The sequence below is a fragment of the Salvelinus sp. IW2-2015 genome, linkage group LG7 (genome assembly GCF_002910315.2).
Source record: "Salvelinus sp. IW2-2015 linkage group LG7, ASM291031v2, whole genome shotgun sequence".
Lineage (NCBI taxonomy): Eukaryota > Metazoa > Chordata > Actinopteri > Salmoniformes > Salmonidae > Salvelinus > Salvelinus sp. IW2-2015.
Genome location: NC_036847.1, coordinates 11,455,011 through 11,472,354, shown reverse-complemented (window position 1 = coordinate 11,472,354; position 17,344 = coordinate 11,455,011). Strand labels below are relative to the sequence as shown.

Genomic DNA, 17,344 nt, shown 5'->3' with positions numbered 1-17,344 from the left:
CATAACAATGTCTACACTGTATTTCTGACAGTGTTTTGTGTTATTTTTAAATGAACAAAAAATGTGCTTGTCTTTCAAAAACAAGGACATTCTAAGTGACTCCAAACTTTTGAACGGTAGTGTACATGGCGGGCTCAAATCAAGCTAGTCGTCTTGATTACTTTCTTATGTCATTCTCTCTGGCACCAAAAGTTTAAAAAGTGTTGATAGGGACAGATGCGGTCGGACCAATCATATAATTTACATATGTCTTACTCTTACAGATTTTCCACGTGGGCGATGATATTGGAAATGTAATCAAAGCCTGTTGGATGATAAATTGTTTTGAACTAAGACAGAAAATTTTACAACTGACTTTTTCGACATACCCCCCAAGTGATGGTTGCTGATAATGGGCCTCTGTATGCCTATGTAGATATTCCATTAAAAAATCTGCTGTTTCCAGCTACAATAGTCATTTACAACATTAACAATGTCTACACTGTATTTCTGATCAGTTTTGTGTTATTTTAAATGAACAAAAAATGTGCTTGTCTTTCAAAAACAAGGACATTTCTAAGTGACTCCAAACTTTTGAACGGTAGTGTACATGGCGGGGCTCAATCAAGCTAGTCGTCTTGATTACTTTCTTATGTCATTCTCTCTGGCACCAAAAGTTTAAAAAGTGTTGATAGGGGACAGAATGCGGTCGGACCATCATATAATTTACATATGTCTTACTCTTACAGATTTTCCACGTGGGCGATGATATTGGAAATGTAATCAAAGCCTGTTGGATGATAAATTGTTTTGAACTAAGACAGAAGATTTTACAACTGACTTTTTCGACATAACATAGGTACAGTGGTTCCCCTTATTGTACGGGACACTTTTAAATGTGCCTTTAGAGTCCATGCAATTCAGTACTCATCTCTAAAACAAAAGCAATTTAGGTCAAAATATACATATATATCATGAAATGGGTTAAAGTCATGTATAGTAACCCTAGGTCTAAAATAGTAAATAATGGCTACTTCTCAGAAAGTTTAAAACTGTCAAGAGGAGTGAAACAAGGTTGTCCACTATCGGCATATCTATTTATTATTCCCATCGAAATGTTAGCTGTTAAAATCAGATCCAACAATAATATCAAAGGGTTAGAAATCCAGGGCTTAAAAACAAAGGTGCCATTGTACGCTGATCCACAATTTGGATCCCTCCACAGCCWCATAGAGGATCTAGATACTTTTTCTAACCTTTCTGGATTAAAACCAAATGATGTCTACTACATTACGTGTTGGATCACAAAAAAATCACTTTTACATTACTGTGTAGTTTACCAATAAAATGTTCTGACAGGGATGTGGACATACTCGGTATACATATCCCAAAAGAAAGAAATTACCTAATTCCAATACATTTTAATAGAAAGTTAGCAAAAATAGATAAGATCTTGATTAGTTTAACATTTTTTTTGGTTACTTCACGTTTCCATATGTGTTATTTCATAGTTTTGATGTCTTCACTATTATTCTACAAATAGTAAAAATAAAGAAAAACCCTGGAATGAGTAGGTGTATCCAAACGTTTGACTGGTACTATATGTATGTGTCTATATATGTGTGTGTGTATTTACAAAAAATATATTGGGGATTGGAAATGATGCACTTACACTGATGGAAGCTACAATCTATCTGCAATATTAAAGCTGATCTAGCCCCTATTTTTATTTATTTAAAATAAACTAAGAAATTAGATAAGTTCCATATGTTTCGAAAACCACAGTTTCTAAATGTTTGAACAGAGCATTGGGATTGTAGTTCACATGGTCCCACCGGTAAGCAGTGCTTATAGATGAGAACCCTTGGGATAAGGCAGAATGCCTTATTAATGCCTTGGGTTCTTGAGAGCAACTTGTAAACCTGCTCTGTTTAAATTGAGCTACATTGCCTGGCCAACCTGCGTGAGAGGACACACACATTGACGCTCTTACCTGCCTACTACAAGACCGCACCTTGGCATAACTCCTCCCCTAACCTGTGTGTGTTTGTGTGTTGGAGCAGTGTGGGAAAATAGTGACAGCTCTAGTTAGCTCCACCTCCCAGTGAAGTATTGTAACAGAGGGGGAGGGGAGGATTGGAATATGTAATTCTAAACCTGTGGGAGTCTCTTAGAACAGGTACATAAAGAGAGAGAGCAAGAGCAAGAGAGAGGGAGGGACAATCTCTGGAAGTATTTCCTGATTTCCTGGACACAGTGCAGTGGAAGAAGAGTGTTTTTTGCCTGTGGAGTGTTGTTCAGATTCCCCTGTTGTCTATTGTGAGATTCCCAGCCCAGACCTGACAGTGGAATCCTTGGGAAAACTCTCCTGTGAGGAGGGGATGAAGTCGGACAGGGAGGAGGGGAAACCTGGTGAGTGGAGGAGGAGTGGAGTAGTGGAAGAGTGTGGCTGCTTGTCATCGCTCTCCCTGACTAGTAGCCTTTAGCAGTTGTGTGCTGACCAAAAGTTTCAAGTGACACTGACACTGGAATGGAGCTTGTGACTGAGGCTTTTGGTGAGGCCTGGTATTTTGAATGGTTTGAATGGGGGGCTGCGGCGGAGACCTGTGGGACTGTTTTTTCAGCACTGTTTGTGCTTTTGTGTTTGTGTATTATTAAAACTCAGAAAACAGCGAGTTCACATGTGGGTAAAAGTGTCATGTGGGATGTTCAGTCACCTGCCGGCTGCCACTCATTGTCGAACCGTTCAGTTACTTTACCCAGCTATGACCTCACGGCTTGTTGTTGTTTGAACATGGGAGTGAACTATGCCACCCTAGAGCCAACGTCAACGCTAAAACAAACTGTAGTTGTGTCAGGCTGACTGACAACAAGGTGTACCTATACCAACTCGGTAGAATATCTTTACATTTATTTTAAAAAACGTAGTTTGGAAATGGTTGAATGAATGAGTTTTATCTAATTGCAATTCACCGGCAGAATTCATTGTGGGTTGTTTAGTGAAGGCATTTCTTTCAGGCAGTGTTGTTTTTTGTTTTCTAAAGACCTTTTGTCATGGATTAGTGAATAGGTGACTCAGTGTTGTCCTTGGTTATTTCTACAGCAATGTGTCTGAATTTCTCAGAACAACGGTACATTTGTGTTTGTGCCTGAATCATGAAGGCAGCATTGTTTAAAAATATATATTTGTAACAGTGCTGCATCTAGGGTTATTGAGCTCACATTTCTCTGAGAGTGAATGTGTATTTTACTCTGTGTATTTCAGTGTGTGACAGCATTGTCTATGTCACGTACATGTTAAACTTTGATGGTTCATGGGTACTGTAGTCTTCAGTGGATGAGCGCCTCTGTTTCAGGACTGACCTGGTCAGATCTGCTTACAATCCTCTGATCAATTCCAAACCATGCGGGCCAAAATCAGCTCAGTACCATCCACATAGGGGCTATCTGCTAACCGTCAGAGCATAGTATTCATTAGCTACTGTACTTGAATCCCCACTGCTTCCACCTGAGGCTGATACTGTTTAGGGTCGCAGTTATAATGGTTATTGGAGTGTCCCAATAGCGTTGCTAGTAGGTTGAGTGACATACTCAGCTGTGCAGTGACAACACATCTAGTAATTCCTGCTGGCTTAGCCACAGGGTGTGGTCGCTGACACCATTCTTGCCGCCTAAGCAAAACAAACAAACACTTTCAATGGTATTCATTGCTTCTGAGAGCCTAACTTCTATCCAAGGTGTGGCTACATATTAGCAGTTGTGTTTAATTACGAGGCATTCATGCTAACATTGCCCCAATAGCATCTCACATATTTTTGTGTTCAAACCAGAACAGGAATACTCATCACAAATGTCTCAGATAGGCAATGTAGATCGGTTTTCCCTTTTAAACTCCTCTATCTCAAATCTAGTCCAATCTACTCTAGCTTAGTCAAGTCTAGGTTTAGTACAGTATATGTGAAGGTTGAAGTCCAGACTAGTTGTGACCAGTGTTGGGCTCAATTCCATTTAAATTTAGGAAGTAAACTGAAATTCCAGTTTAATTCCTGAATTGAAATGAAATGTTATTTTGTCCGAAACTGTTTTGAACTATGAGTTGAACTATGAGTTTGACCTGGGGAAATGACAGGTCAAGGTGTCAGGCTCAAGGGCAGGTCACCTCTTCTATGTGTCGTTATTAAAATACCCTTTTTGTGAAAGACAACTCACTGATAAGCTATTCTGTGTCTACCTTTAGTGGTGGTGTCACTTTCAAGAGTAGACCTAGAAGCAACCATATCTAGGGCTAAAGCCAGATATTATTGATCTCTGATTGCCTGGGGACATGAGTTCCTGTATCAAATCAAATCAAATTTTATTTGTCACATACACATGGTTAGCAGATGTTAATGCGAGTGTAGCGAAATGCTTGTGCTTCTAGTTCCGACAATGCAGTAATAACCAACAAGAAATCTAACCTAACAATTCCACAACTACTACCTTACACACACACACAAGTGTAAAGGGATAAAGAATATGTACATAAAGATATATGAATGAGTGGTGGTACAGAACGGCATGGCAGATGCAGTAGATGGTATAGAGTACGGTATATACATATGAGATGAGTAATGTAGGGTATGTAAACATAAAGTGGCATAGTTTAAAGTGGCTAGTGATACATGTATTACATAAAGATGGCAAGATGCAGTAGATGATATAGAGTACAGTATATACATATACATATGAGATGAGTAATGTAGGGTATGTAAACATTATATTAAGTGGCAATGTTTAAAGTGGCTAGTGGTACATTTTTACATAATTTCCATCAATTCCCATTATTAAAGTGGCTGGAGTTGAGTCAGTATGTTGGCAGCGGCCACTAAATGTTAGTGGTGGCTGTTTAACAGTCTGATGGCCTTGAGATAGAAGCTGTTTTTCAGTCTCTCGGTCCCTGCTTTGATGCACCTGTACTGACCTCGCCTTCTGGATGATAGCGGGGTGAACAGGCAGTGGCTTGGGTGGTTGTTGTCCTTGATGATCTTTATGGCCTTCCTGTGACATCGGGTGGTGTAGGTGTCCTGGAGGGCAGGTAGTTTGCCCCCGGTGATGCGTTGTGCAGACCTCACTACCCTCTGGAGAGCCTTACGGTTGTGGGCGGAGCAGTTGCCGTACCAGGCGGTGATACAGCCCGACAGGATGCTCTCGATTGTGCATCTGTAGAAGTTTGTGAGTGCTTTTGGTGACAAGCCGAATTTCTTCAGCCTCCTGAGGTTGAAGAGGCGCTGCTGCGCCTTCTTCACAACGCTGTCTGTGTGGGTGGACTAATTCAGTTTGTCCGTGATGTGTGGATAGGTGGTAACTATAAATATAGTTGTACACTACAAAAGCATCATATCGAATGGACTCCTTTTTAACCTATAATAATAATAATAATAATAATAATAATTGGGTAGGTACTTATATTTGTCCTACTGTAAAACTTCAATTAATAGCCCAGGTGTGTATTTGCTTAAATCACTGGACACAACAGGCACTTATTTGAGCCAGGCTTCTTTTTATTTGAGCCAGGCATATATTTGAGCCAGGCATCTATTTCCTTAATGCACACAGCTTTTGCTCATTTGCATAGTTAATTGTACCTTCCAGCACCTTCCAGCATTCACTTCCAGCGTTTTTATAAATTTCTTCATTTCCTACACTGTGTTATCATTTACACACTATGTCACGTTTCTTTTCTCTTAGTATGCCTCTATTTCGAGAATTTGTTTACTTCCTTGACAGAATAATTATTCATCTCTTTGACTGTGCATTTTCGCCAGACTGATTTCTTGGGGTCTGTACTCCCAACGTTGTTGACTGTTTTTATGCTTTCCAGTTAGCTAGAAGTATTCCGCTGTTTGCAGCCAAAGGTTAGCAGTTTCTTACTGCCGATAAAAACAGATTGCCATCATTTTTTCGGAGTCATTACTGAATTATGTAACAAAACAAACATTAAACCCTGCAAACAATTAATAGTAATTCATGGTAACCTTGTAAACAATTAATTTAGACCTGGGTTTATTTGAAACAGGCGTTTATTTGCTGAAATGTGTGTGGTTGCCGGCTATTAAAAGGAACAGGCGGCTATTTGAGACCCGGCTTTTAACTGTTTTACAGTATTTCATACATGTACAGTACAAGTGTGTAATGTCACATACGCCGGATTGGTGCAGCGAAATGTATTGTTTATATTGGGTCAGCCATATTACGACAGCGCACCTGGAGCAAATTAGGGTTAAGTGCCTTGCTTAATGGTACATCAAACAGATTTTTCACCTTCTTGGCTCAGGTATTAAAACCAGTGACCTTAAAGGTGAGAACTTTTTTTTATTTTATAAAAAATAAAATAAATAAAAGTAAGCTTTTAAATTATATCAATCTAATGTTTACAGTGATGAAGACATGGATGTCTCATGGTATGCAAAATCGTTCAACTTTGAGCACCTTTCTGAGCACTTCAACAATGGGCAAATATGGAAGGTTTCGTTCAAATGAAAAGGGGTGCTGTAAAAAAGTGATTGAATTCAAATGGATTTACTCCAAGAGATCATCCCCTACTAGTAAACCATGTCAGAGTTGTCAATCACTCAATCTGAAAAGGTGTGGTGGAGAGGGGGATTTGCTCTATGGTATCATTATCTCTACCCCCATCCTGATCTTTTACCCCTGCTATGAGTCGGGACCTGGGTGGGGGACCCTGGTGTCTGTTTTCACTGCCCACCCACCCTCCCTCTCCTGCCCTATCCTGGCCTGTCCATCACACAGAATTAAGTGACAGGGCGTGTGTGTGTAGGAGTGTGTAGGAGTGTGTGTGCATATGCATGCGTGTGTGTGTGTTTCACAGCAGGCTGGCCGTGTCCAGTGTGACTGTGTAATTATGAGAGTGACCTGATCCTGCCTCTGTAATTACATGACTGTCAGTGGAGTGGGTAGACGTAAGAGACCCTCTGTGTGATACTGTAAGGGGCTAAGAGAATGGCCTGCCTTTCATGTGTTTTGGTAGTTCACATGTGTTTTTATGAGAAGTTCAGGCAACTGGGCAACAGGTTCTCAATACAAAGCCAGGGCTTAGGGAAAAAGGGGCAGATACCTGATTGGTGTGGTAAATGTTTCACTTGAAAATACACGCTGAGTATACAAACAATCAGAACACCTGCTCTTTCTATTACATAGACCGACCAGGTGAATCCAGGTGAAAGTTACAGTATGATCCCTTATTGATGTAACTTGTTAAATCTACTTCAATCTGTGTAGACGAAGGGGAGGGGACATGTTAAAGATGCATTTTTAATTGAGACATGGATTGTGTATTTGTGCCATTCAGAGGGTGAATGGGCAAGACAAAAAATGTAAGTGCCTTTGAATGGGGAATTGTAGTAGGTGTCAGGAACTGCAACGCTGCACTCAACAGTTTCCCATGTGTATCAAAAATGGTCCACCACCCAAAAGACATCCAGCTAACTTGACACTGTGGGAAACATTGGAGTCAACATGGTCCATTATCCCTGTGGAACGCTTTCGGCACCTTGTAGAGTCCATCACCCGATGAATTGAGGCTGTTCTGAGGGCAAGGGGGGGTTCCTAATATTTGGTATACTCAGTGTATAATCTACAGCCATTTTATTATTATTAGATAGTTGGATTTGTTTCGGTGAAGCACTGATGGGTAAAATCTAGTCAAAGTATTTTTCATTAGAATGTGTTGAATCGTTTCACAATGGCATTCTTGGTTGAACCTTTTCTTCTATTCTTGACTGTAAGACAGAGGATACTATTTTAGTGGATAGTCCAGTATCCAACCACCCTCCAATTCTTCCATGCCCATGAATGTAGTTTTAAAGCAAAAGGCTTTGCTAAACATTGGTTCAACACATTTCTATTACACCAACGAGAAGTACTTGGCCATTGTGGCTTTTAACATTCATCCCACTGACTTTCGGTATGCCTCCCGCTATTTTCCATTAACTCTACCTCAGTTGACAAAACACAGAGACATAGGGTTTCCCTCCCACAATACACCTCTCTGAAAAGGTGACAAAAAACTGAGCAGTGACAGACTTCCTTTCTGTGCGGCGTATGCATTCGCAGGTGTTCTGTGTGTCTGAACTACCAATGTTTTCATCTTTGCTGGAAACAGAAATGGAACTATTCTCATTAAAATAAGAGTTTTCCAGGGATTTCAAGATGCTACTGAGATTATTTTGCCAAGGCTCGGAAAAAATGTATTTGATAGTATTTTTTTCAAGGCTGGACTTTTCAAAGGCCTGTGAGTGTGAGCAACTAATCACACGTTTTTCTGCCAAGAAAGGCTGCTTTATCATTCATGTTTGACGGAAGGTCGACTTGTTGGCACGATTTCCTTTGTTTATGTTTGTGTGTGTGTGCGTGTATGTGTGCAGACTTAAACAGCGCTCTTTGATTAAATATCAAGGGGACAGAGTTTGCTGCCCTCATGTTTGGCCCAACCTATAAATACACAACTAGCTCTATTAGCCTTTGGCACCAGAAAAAAGGTTGTGTTTGAACAACCCACAAACATACATGCACACATGCACGCTCGCACACACACATTTAAATTTTATACAGTGAGAGAGAATTTGTGTGACTGAGCAAATGCTATGCCAAAAAAGCATGAAGGAAACAGTCTTTGGTCATTCATGAGAAGATGATGTGCCCTGACTCTTCTCTTTCATCCTAGTGTTGGCAAATATTGTTTGTCTGGTAATGGCTGTTACTTCAAGTCCTACAGCTTAGTGAATAGTTTGTGGGAATTGATGGTATTGAAAGGAGAGCTACAGTCTATGAACAGGATGCGTGAGTAGGTGTTAGGTGTCTCTAGGGATTGCAATGTGTAGTGGAGTGCCGTGTTAACAGCATCATCTACAGACCTATTAGCTCTGTAGGCAAATGAGTGGGTCCATCAATGGGGATGTACATGGTTTTAAGTAGGCCAGGACTTTCAAATGCTTTCATGGCCACAGATGTCAGKGCGACTGGTCTGAAGTCGTTGAGTTAGGTTGTTTTGGGTGATTTGGGGACATAAAGAAGGAAGGATACTTTAAAACACTGTGGTACTGTACACTGGCAKAAGGAAGTGTTAAAAATGTTGGTGAACACTGGAGCCAGCTGTTCTGCACAGTGGTGGAGCACAGCTGGGCAAATTGATCYGGCCCTTCTGCTTTCCTTATGTTTTGCTTTTTGAAAACAGTTCTGACCTCATCCTCCTTTATGGTGAATGCTGGTGGGAGGGAGATACCTGAAGTGGGGGGTTGAGTGTCTGTGCGCTTGTTTCCTCAAACCGCACATACAACACATTGAGTCTGTCTGGGAGAAGTGCTCATTTGAAGGGGGAGGGTCGTTTTTTGCAATTTGTCATCTCCTGTAAGCTTTTCCAGACTGATCTGGATTCATTGGCAGTGAATTGTGCTATTTTTTTGTGGTTTGTTTTGGCCTTCCTTATTGCAGAGCACAGTTCATATTTGTCTGATTTGAAGTTCATATTTTACGGCGTTATTTTCCATATGAAGTAAAGATAGTTATTTTGAGAACCAGGGCTTGTTGTTGTCGTATGACGTTGCAGTTTTTGTGGGAATACACGTCTCTATACAGAATCAGATGTATGACATCAGTGTCTATGTACTCATCGAGTGTGGTACATGACGCTCTGAAGGTATCCCTGTGGATGTACGCTGTTTAATCATGAAGCAAATACCACAGTCTATTCATTTTAGAGAGAATTTGATTGACCTGCTGGCTCGTTAGATGGTCAAAACCCGGGGGGGATATGGCAGAGTCCTGGGTGATCGGACGTTTGATAATAGCAAGGCAGGCAGAGGGGGCCGGTAGAGTTTTCCGGCTCGCTTCCATGTCCGGGTGTATTCCCAGCTGTAGGCAGTGACTGCCCAGGTATGTTGTTAGTCAGTAATTCCATTGGTAACGAAATATGTTGTGGACTCCAAACGATTTCTCCCTGATGTTAAGTAAACTCAGCAAAAAAAGAAACCTTTTTCAGGACTCTGTCTTTCAAAGATAATTCGTAAAAATCCAAATAACTTCACAGATCTTCATTGTAAAGGGTTTAAACACTGTTTCCCATGCATGTTCAATGAACCATAAACAATTAATGAAATGCACCTGTGGAACGGTCGTTAAGACACTAACAGCTTACAGACAGTAGGCAATTAAGGTCACAGTTATGAGAACTTAGGACACTAAAGAGGCCTTTCTACTGACTCTGAAAAACACCAAAAGAAAGATGCCCAGGGTCCCTGCTCATCTGCGTGAACGTGCCTTAGGCATGCTGCAAGGAGGCATGAGGACTGCAGATGTGGCCAGGGCAATAGATTGCAATGTCCGTACTGTGAGATGCCTAAAACAGCGCTACAGGGAGACAGGACGGACAGCTGATTGTCCTCGCAGTGGCAGACCACGTGTAACAACACCTGCACAGGATTGGTACATCCGAACATCACACCTGTGGACAGGTACAGGATGGCAACAACAACTGCCCGAGTTACACCAGGAACGAAAAATCCCTCCATCAGTGCTCAGACTGTCCGCAATTGGCTGAGAGAGGCTGGACTGAAGGTTTGTAGGCCTGTTGTAAGGCAGGTCCTCACCAGACATCACCGGCAACAACGTCGCCTATTGGTACAAACCCACTGTCGCTGGACCAGACGGGACTGGCAAAAAGTGCTCTTCACTGACGAGTCGAGGTTTTGTCTCACCAGGGGTGATGGCCGGATTCGCGTTTATCGTCGAAAGAATGAGCGTTACACYGAGGCCTGTACTCTGCAGCGGGATCGATTTGGAGGTGGAKGGTCCGTCATGGTCTGGAGCGGTGTGTCACAGTATCATCGGACTGAGTTTGTCATTGCTGGCAATCTCAACGCTGTGCGTTACAGGGAAGATATCCTCCTCCCTCATGTGGTATCCTTCCTGCAGGCTCATCCTGACATGACCCGCCAGCATGACAATGGCACCAGCCATACTGCTCATTCTGTGCGTGATTTCCTGCGAGACAGGAATGTCAGTGTTCTGCCATGGCCAGCGAAGAGCCCGGATCTCAATCCCATTGAGCACGTCTGGGACTTGTTGGATCGGAGGGTGAGGGCTAGGGCCATTCCCCCGCAGAAATGTCCGGGAACTTGCAGGTGCCTTGGTGGAAGAGTTGGGTAACATCTCACAGCAAGAACTGGCAAATCTGGTGCAGTCCATGAGAAGGAGATGCACTGCAGTACTTAATGCAGCTGGTGGCCACACCAGATACTGACTGTTACTTTTGATTTTGACCCCCCCCCCCCCCCTTTGTTCTTGGACACATTATTCCATTTCTGTTAGTCACATGTCCGTGGAACTTGTTCAGTTTGTCTGTTGTTGAATCTTGTTATGGTCATACAAATATTTACACATGTTAAGTTTGCTGAAATTAAACGCAGTTGACAGTGAGATGATGTTTCTTTTTTTGCTGATTTTAGTTACAAATTACTATATTTGTGTAAACATGTAGACCTCCATACGAAAAACACCAACAAAATTGAGAGACACAGAATCAGAGCTTGTAGAGTGGCAAGGCTCAATACCGCCATCTTAGATTAGTTATTCGYTTTCATAGCATATAGAAAATTATCAAGCAGAGCATCAATTTCCTCTTCAAATGACTATTCTACTGCAGCACATTGCCCACTGAAGTAATTATTCCCTGACCCAATACAACCCATTCTCATTCTAGGCACTCTGCCTGGAATAATAATCTGTCAAGAAGAGGAATGAAAAATAAAACAGTCATGTCTATCTCCTCTCTCACCGTAGCTATAAAGCAATAACTCATTAGTGCATCCATTTGCATTCATTGTAAACACAACAGGAAAAGTTTGGAGTAATTATTTTCTTTAATTTTTTGTCTCTGTAATTTGACTAGAGCGTTTTCTGGCATTGGGTGGTATTTTTAGGAGTATCTATACCTGACTAACTGCTATTTCACTGTAGCAGCGATGCAGTGCATTTGGAAAGTATTCAGACCCCTTGACTTTTTCCACATGATGTTATGTTACAGCCTTATTCTAAATTGGATTAAATTTGACCTAAGACTCGCATTTCTGTGTGTTATGTTATAATTAAGTCTATGATTTGATAGAGCAGTCTGACTGAGCGATGGTAGGCACCAGCAGGCTCGTAAGCATTCATTCAAACAGCACTTTCGTGCGTTTTGCCRGCAGCTCTGCTGTTTATGAATTCAAGCCTATCAACTCCCGAGATTAGGCTTGTGTAACCGATGTGAAATGGCTAGCTAGTTAGCGGGGTGCGCGCTAATAGCKTTTCAAACGTCACTCACTCTGAGACTTGGAGTAGTTGTTCCCCTTGCTCTGCATGGGTAACGCTGCTTCGAGGGTGGCTGTTGTYGTTGTGTTCCTGGTTCGAGCCCAGGTAGGAGCGAGGAGAGGTACGGAAGCTATACTGTTACACTGGCAATACTAAAGTGCCTATAAGAACATCCAATAGTCAAAGGTATATGAAATACAAATGGTATAGGTTGTATTGGACTATTTCTCTCTAAAACTTCTTACCTGGGAATATTGAAGACTCATGTTAAAAGGAACCACCRGCTTTCATATGTTCTCATGTTCTGAGCAAGGAACTTAAACGTTAGCTTTCTTACATGGCACATATTGCACTTCTACTTTCTTCTCCAACACTTTGTTTTTGCATTATTTAAACCAAATTGAACATGTTTCATTATTTATTTGAGACTAAATTGATTTTATCGATGTATTATATTAAGTTAAAATAAGTGTTCATTCAGTATTGTTGTAATTGTCATTATTACAAATACATTTAAAAAATCGGCCGATTAATCGGTATCGGCTCTTTTTGTCCTCCAATAATCGGWATCGGCGTTGAAAATCATAATCGGYCGACCTCTAATTCAGACCCTTTGCCCTGAGACTCGAAATTGAGCTCAGGTGCATCCTGTTTGCATTGATCAACCTTGAGATCTTTCTACAGGTTGATTGGTGTTGGTTGTCCACTTGTGGTAAATTCAATTGATTGGACATGATTTGGAAAGGCACACACCTGTCTATATAAGGTCCCACGGTTGACAGTGCCTGTAAGAGCAAAAACCAAGCCTTGAGGTCGAAGGAATTGTCAGTAGAGCTCCGAGACAGGATTGTGTCGAGGCACAGAYYTGGGGAAGGGTTCCAAAAAATGTCTGCATCATTGAAGGTCCCCAAGAACACAGTGGCYTCCATCATTCTTAAATGGAAGAAGTTTGGAACAACCAAGACTCTTCCTAGACCTGGCCACCCAGCCAAACTGAGCAATCGAGAGAAGGGCCTTGGTCAGGAAGGTGACCAAGAACCCGATGGTCACTTTGACAGGGTTCATCTCTATGGATATGGGAGAACCTTCCAGAAGGCCAACCATCTCTGCAGTACTCCAGCAATCAGGACTTTATGGTAGAGTGGCCAGACAGTAGCCACTCCTCAGTGAAAGGCACATGACAGCCCGCTTGGAGTTTGCCAAAAGGCACCTGAAGGAGTCTCAGATCACAAGAAACTAGGTTCTCTGGTCTGATGAAACCAAGATTGAACTCTTTGGCCTGAATGCCAAACATCACGTCTGGAGGAAACCAGGTACCGCTCATCACCTGGCCAATAACATCCCTAAAGTGAAGCCCGGTGGTGGCAGCATCATGCTGTGGGGATGTTTTTCAGGGACTGGGAGACTAGTCAGGCTCGAAGGAAAGATCAATGGTGCAAAGTACAGAGAAATCCTTGATGAAAACCTGCTCCCTAAGCACACAGCCAAGACAAAGCACGTCTCTGAATGTCCTTGAGTGGCCCAGCCAGAGCCCGGACTTGAACCCGATATAACATTTATGGAGAGACCTGAAATAACTGTGCAGCAACACTCCCCATCCRCCCTGACAGAGCTTGAGAGGATCTGCAGAGAAGAGTGGGAGAAACTCCCCAAATACAGGTGTGCCAAGCTTGTAGCGTCATACCCAAGAAGACTCAAGACTGTAATCTCTGCCAAAGGTGCTTCAACAAACTAATGAGTAAAGGTTCTGATTTCTTTGCTTTGTCGTTATGGGGTATTGTGTGTAGATAGATGAGGGGGGGAAAACACAATTTAATATATTTTAGAATAAGGCTGTAACATAACAAAATTTGGAAAAAGTCAAGAGGTCTGAATGTTTTTCCAAATGCACTGTACATTCTTCACATTCATTGTTTTACACAATTTCTTATCACAGCACTGGCAAACCCTGGTTAACCAACTCCCTGATCCACATGGCTGACTTTTGCCCCATCATAAGAAGGTTCATGTCCATTKTAGTATTCTAATTCTCTATTATATAATAGGAGCACCGTCATATTATGGAATCCTCTTTCCCTAATCCCCATGACAACGTCACTGTGGTTGAAAAGTAGTTCCAACGTATCAGTCCATCTGTAGGCTCAGAATGACTTTAATCCCAGTGTTTGTGTTGTCACGCTTGTCACAAATGGGAGCTAACTGTGAACAGTGTGGAGGGATTACAGTCGAGAGTGAGGGTCGAGACTAGAGAGAATAGGTGCTGGTTGCGCTATAGGGGTCAATTTGTTAAACATTGCAGATAGAAATGTAATGAATAGTGCTGACATGATTCCGTATTGTACCTGAAAGACAATCATATCTGTTCTACACAATACATTTCTATATAAAAGTACTGTAATGCTACACTTGCACCCTTCTTAATAGTTAATTAGCAATGGTTCACAACGCAGTCAGCCATGCTCAGTTTATCAAAAATAAACCTTCACTATTTGGGAGTATAAATGACTCAGAGTGTACATATCCTTTCTGCATTCAATTTGTCTGTCTTTAACTAGTCCCTGAGAGAAAAAATGGACGTGCGTACACCACTGAGACGTGTGCTGGCCATGGCCAGTCTGGCTGATACAATCAACAGACAAGATTTGGCTTTTAGGGTGATGCGAGTAGATTTGGTAGGTATGCGATTGGGGAAAATAGCTAATCTTTCCTACTGGACTGTTTTTCAGTCACTGTCACGCTCTTCTCCAAACACACTCCCAAAAGTGCATCCCTCATTGCTCTGGGGACCTGGAGCATGAAATACGCTTGCCAGTGTGGGGCATGTCACATTCCTTTATGTTAGACTGTAGATTTCTCGGGCTAGATGGAGTATTTGCTAGATGGGGCATTGGCCACTAGTCTGTCCTGCTGTATTGCAGTTCTAACCCTGACATACATGATCATCAATGCCTGCTAAATTTCAGAGGCATTTCTCACCATGAATTKGCTTTACAGGTTTAACTCTATACCCAGGTTGTGAATGTTATTAGCATCTTCATCATCTCTGTTTTGACTGTCATCATACAGTTAAGGTTGTATGTCAGAGTGGGGGTAGTGGTGTAGCCTCTGCAGAAAGCACACTCCAGCTCATCAATGAGTGTTAATGTGAGCAACCCTATCTCTCTTACAAATGAGTCCCGACTCCCCCTCGTCACTGTCTCCATCAATAAGGAATGTTAGCTGCATTTCTGTAATGGAGTGCCCCCGGAGCTGCGTCCCCTGCGCTTTTCATTTTCGTCACGCTGCCCGACCCTGTAATGTCCTCAGGCGTCTCCAGCTGATTGTTCTGCTTATGTGAATTGACTAGCTAATCCACAGAGAGGACTCTCCAGATGCAGCAACACTGCCTTCATCAGTAGTCAGAGCTCAGCCAGCAAGCGCTATGATCCACAGCCACTGATGGATTCACTATCAATGGCCCGTAAAGATATGTTTGTGCGTGTGTGGGGATGTTGAGGTGTTAGTGTGTACGTGTGATCAGTAAGGTCATGATTACTGTGTTATTTATATTATACAGAATGCTATCTATATCAACCCATACAGCATGATGTTATGTTGTCATTGAGGTAACCCCTTATAAAGCAGCATAAAGCAAATATCAAATACGGTGTATATGCGGCAGTATGTGACTCTTCCATAACCCTAAACTGAAGTAGACAGACTAGCCTCATGTATCCCTCCTAGACTGAAAGGTCAGCCTTGGGCTAATGCTTACAGCTGACCTACAAAGGGCAACACTGATCAATACCCCATCCAACTTGTGTGTGTGTGTCTTTGTGTGCAAGTCATGTGGGGATATGGTCAAGCAATACCTCCCACCACCACACACCTCTCAATAACTTTCCCACCCCAGTTGGTTAAATATGGCATTCACAACAATTCCACCTTAAGGTCTATTTACTTTTCTCTTATAGAGATGACCATAGTTATACGGCTATATGAGCAATGTGGAGCAGGCCTTTTACTTACAGTTCAAAATGCTAGTGACACATCCATTTGTTTCACATCTTAACCTCTTCCGAGAGTCACATCGAGAATCACATTCACTGGAGCAAGGGCGTGCTTAACGTTGCCACAACTGCCAGAGCTAACCAGGCTTTGGTGTGTGTTTCCTATGCAGTCCAACCTTGGAAATTGCAGACGTTTCTGTTTGGTTTATTACCAAGGCAGGTAGAATGTATCACCTTGAAAAGGAGCCATTGCCTTCTGCATATGTAAAAACCACCACGCTTGAACAAGGACTTTGTTTCAATCTCCCTCTAACTGACCGTGGGTTTGAACACTGACTTTTTAATGTTCTGTGGAATCAATGATAAATCCATGAAGTATAACTCATTCTCAGGCTGCATTCCGTGGCTGGAGAAGAGCACATGGGATGGGAGAAATGTGACTGTGTTGTGAGTGTGCAGTATTCTGGTGTGTTCGCTACGCATTGGCACAATGGCACAACCATGGACACAGACAGAGGCTCAATTCCAAATCAATATCTTGGCCCTATCCCTAAACCCTTGACTTCTCATATATCTCTTGGATAGGTATCAACAATGTGGTATTAGTCCTTGCCAGGCATTTCAGATCTGCTTGAGTCCATAGGGGCCTAGGGATAGGGAGCGAGGGATTGGTTTGGAATTAGGCCGGAGACAGAGCCTGTCATGGCCATCTAGGTTTAATTGACATACCCACAGCACAGTGCAACTGGCTTCTTCAAGTCTTCAGGCATCATCAGCGATGAGACAGAGACGAAGTTAACGAGGGAGGCCATGGCTCAGTCTATTGTTGTCTGGGAGCCCTAGGGGTAAAATACTTGAAGTACTTTACTTGAAGTGTTGTAAAGGTTTCCTAGAAATACAAATGCTTTACTCATCTTTTGAATTMACTTTTTCTTCTTGTATAATATGGTAATGAATAAGTAAATGATTTAATGATAGAACTCATAAGACTATTTGGAATATAACAACTTCTTAATTAAAGTGGTGGTTGA

General features: G+C 42.1%; 1 protein-coding gene across 6 annotated transcripts in view; it reads left to right on the top strand.

The window, feature by feature from the left end:
• LOC111966387 (kazrin) overlaps positions 1 to 17,344 on the top strand; it is a 217,549-nt gene that overhangs the window by 144,071 nt on the left and 56,134 nt on the right. Inside the window, exon 1 of one of the 6 annotated variants that reach the window (XM_023990980.2) lies at positions 2,143 to 2,391. The exons of the other annotated variants lie outside the window; for them this stretch is intronic. Coding sequence (XP_023846748.1) covers positions 2,361 to 2,391 — 31 coding nt within the window. The 5' untranslated portion in view covers positions 2,143 to 2,360. Of the gene's footprint in view, positions 1 to 2,142; positions 2,392 to 17,344 lie in introns of those variants that run through there. 6 annotated transcript variants of the gene reach the window in all.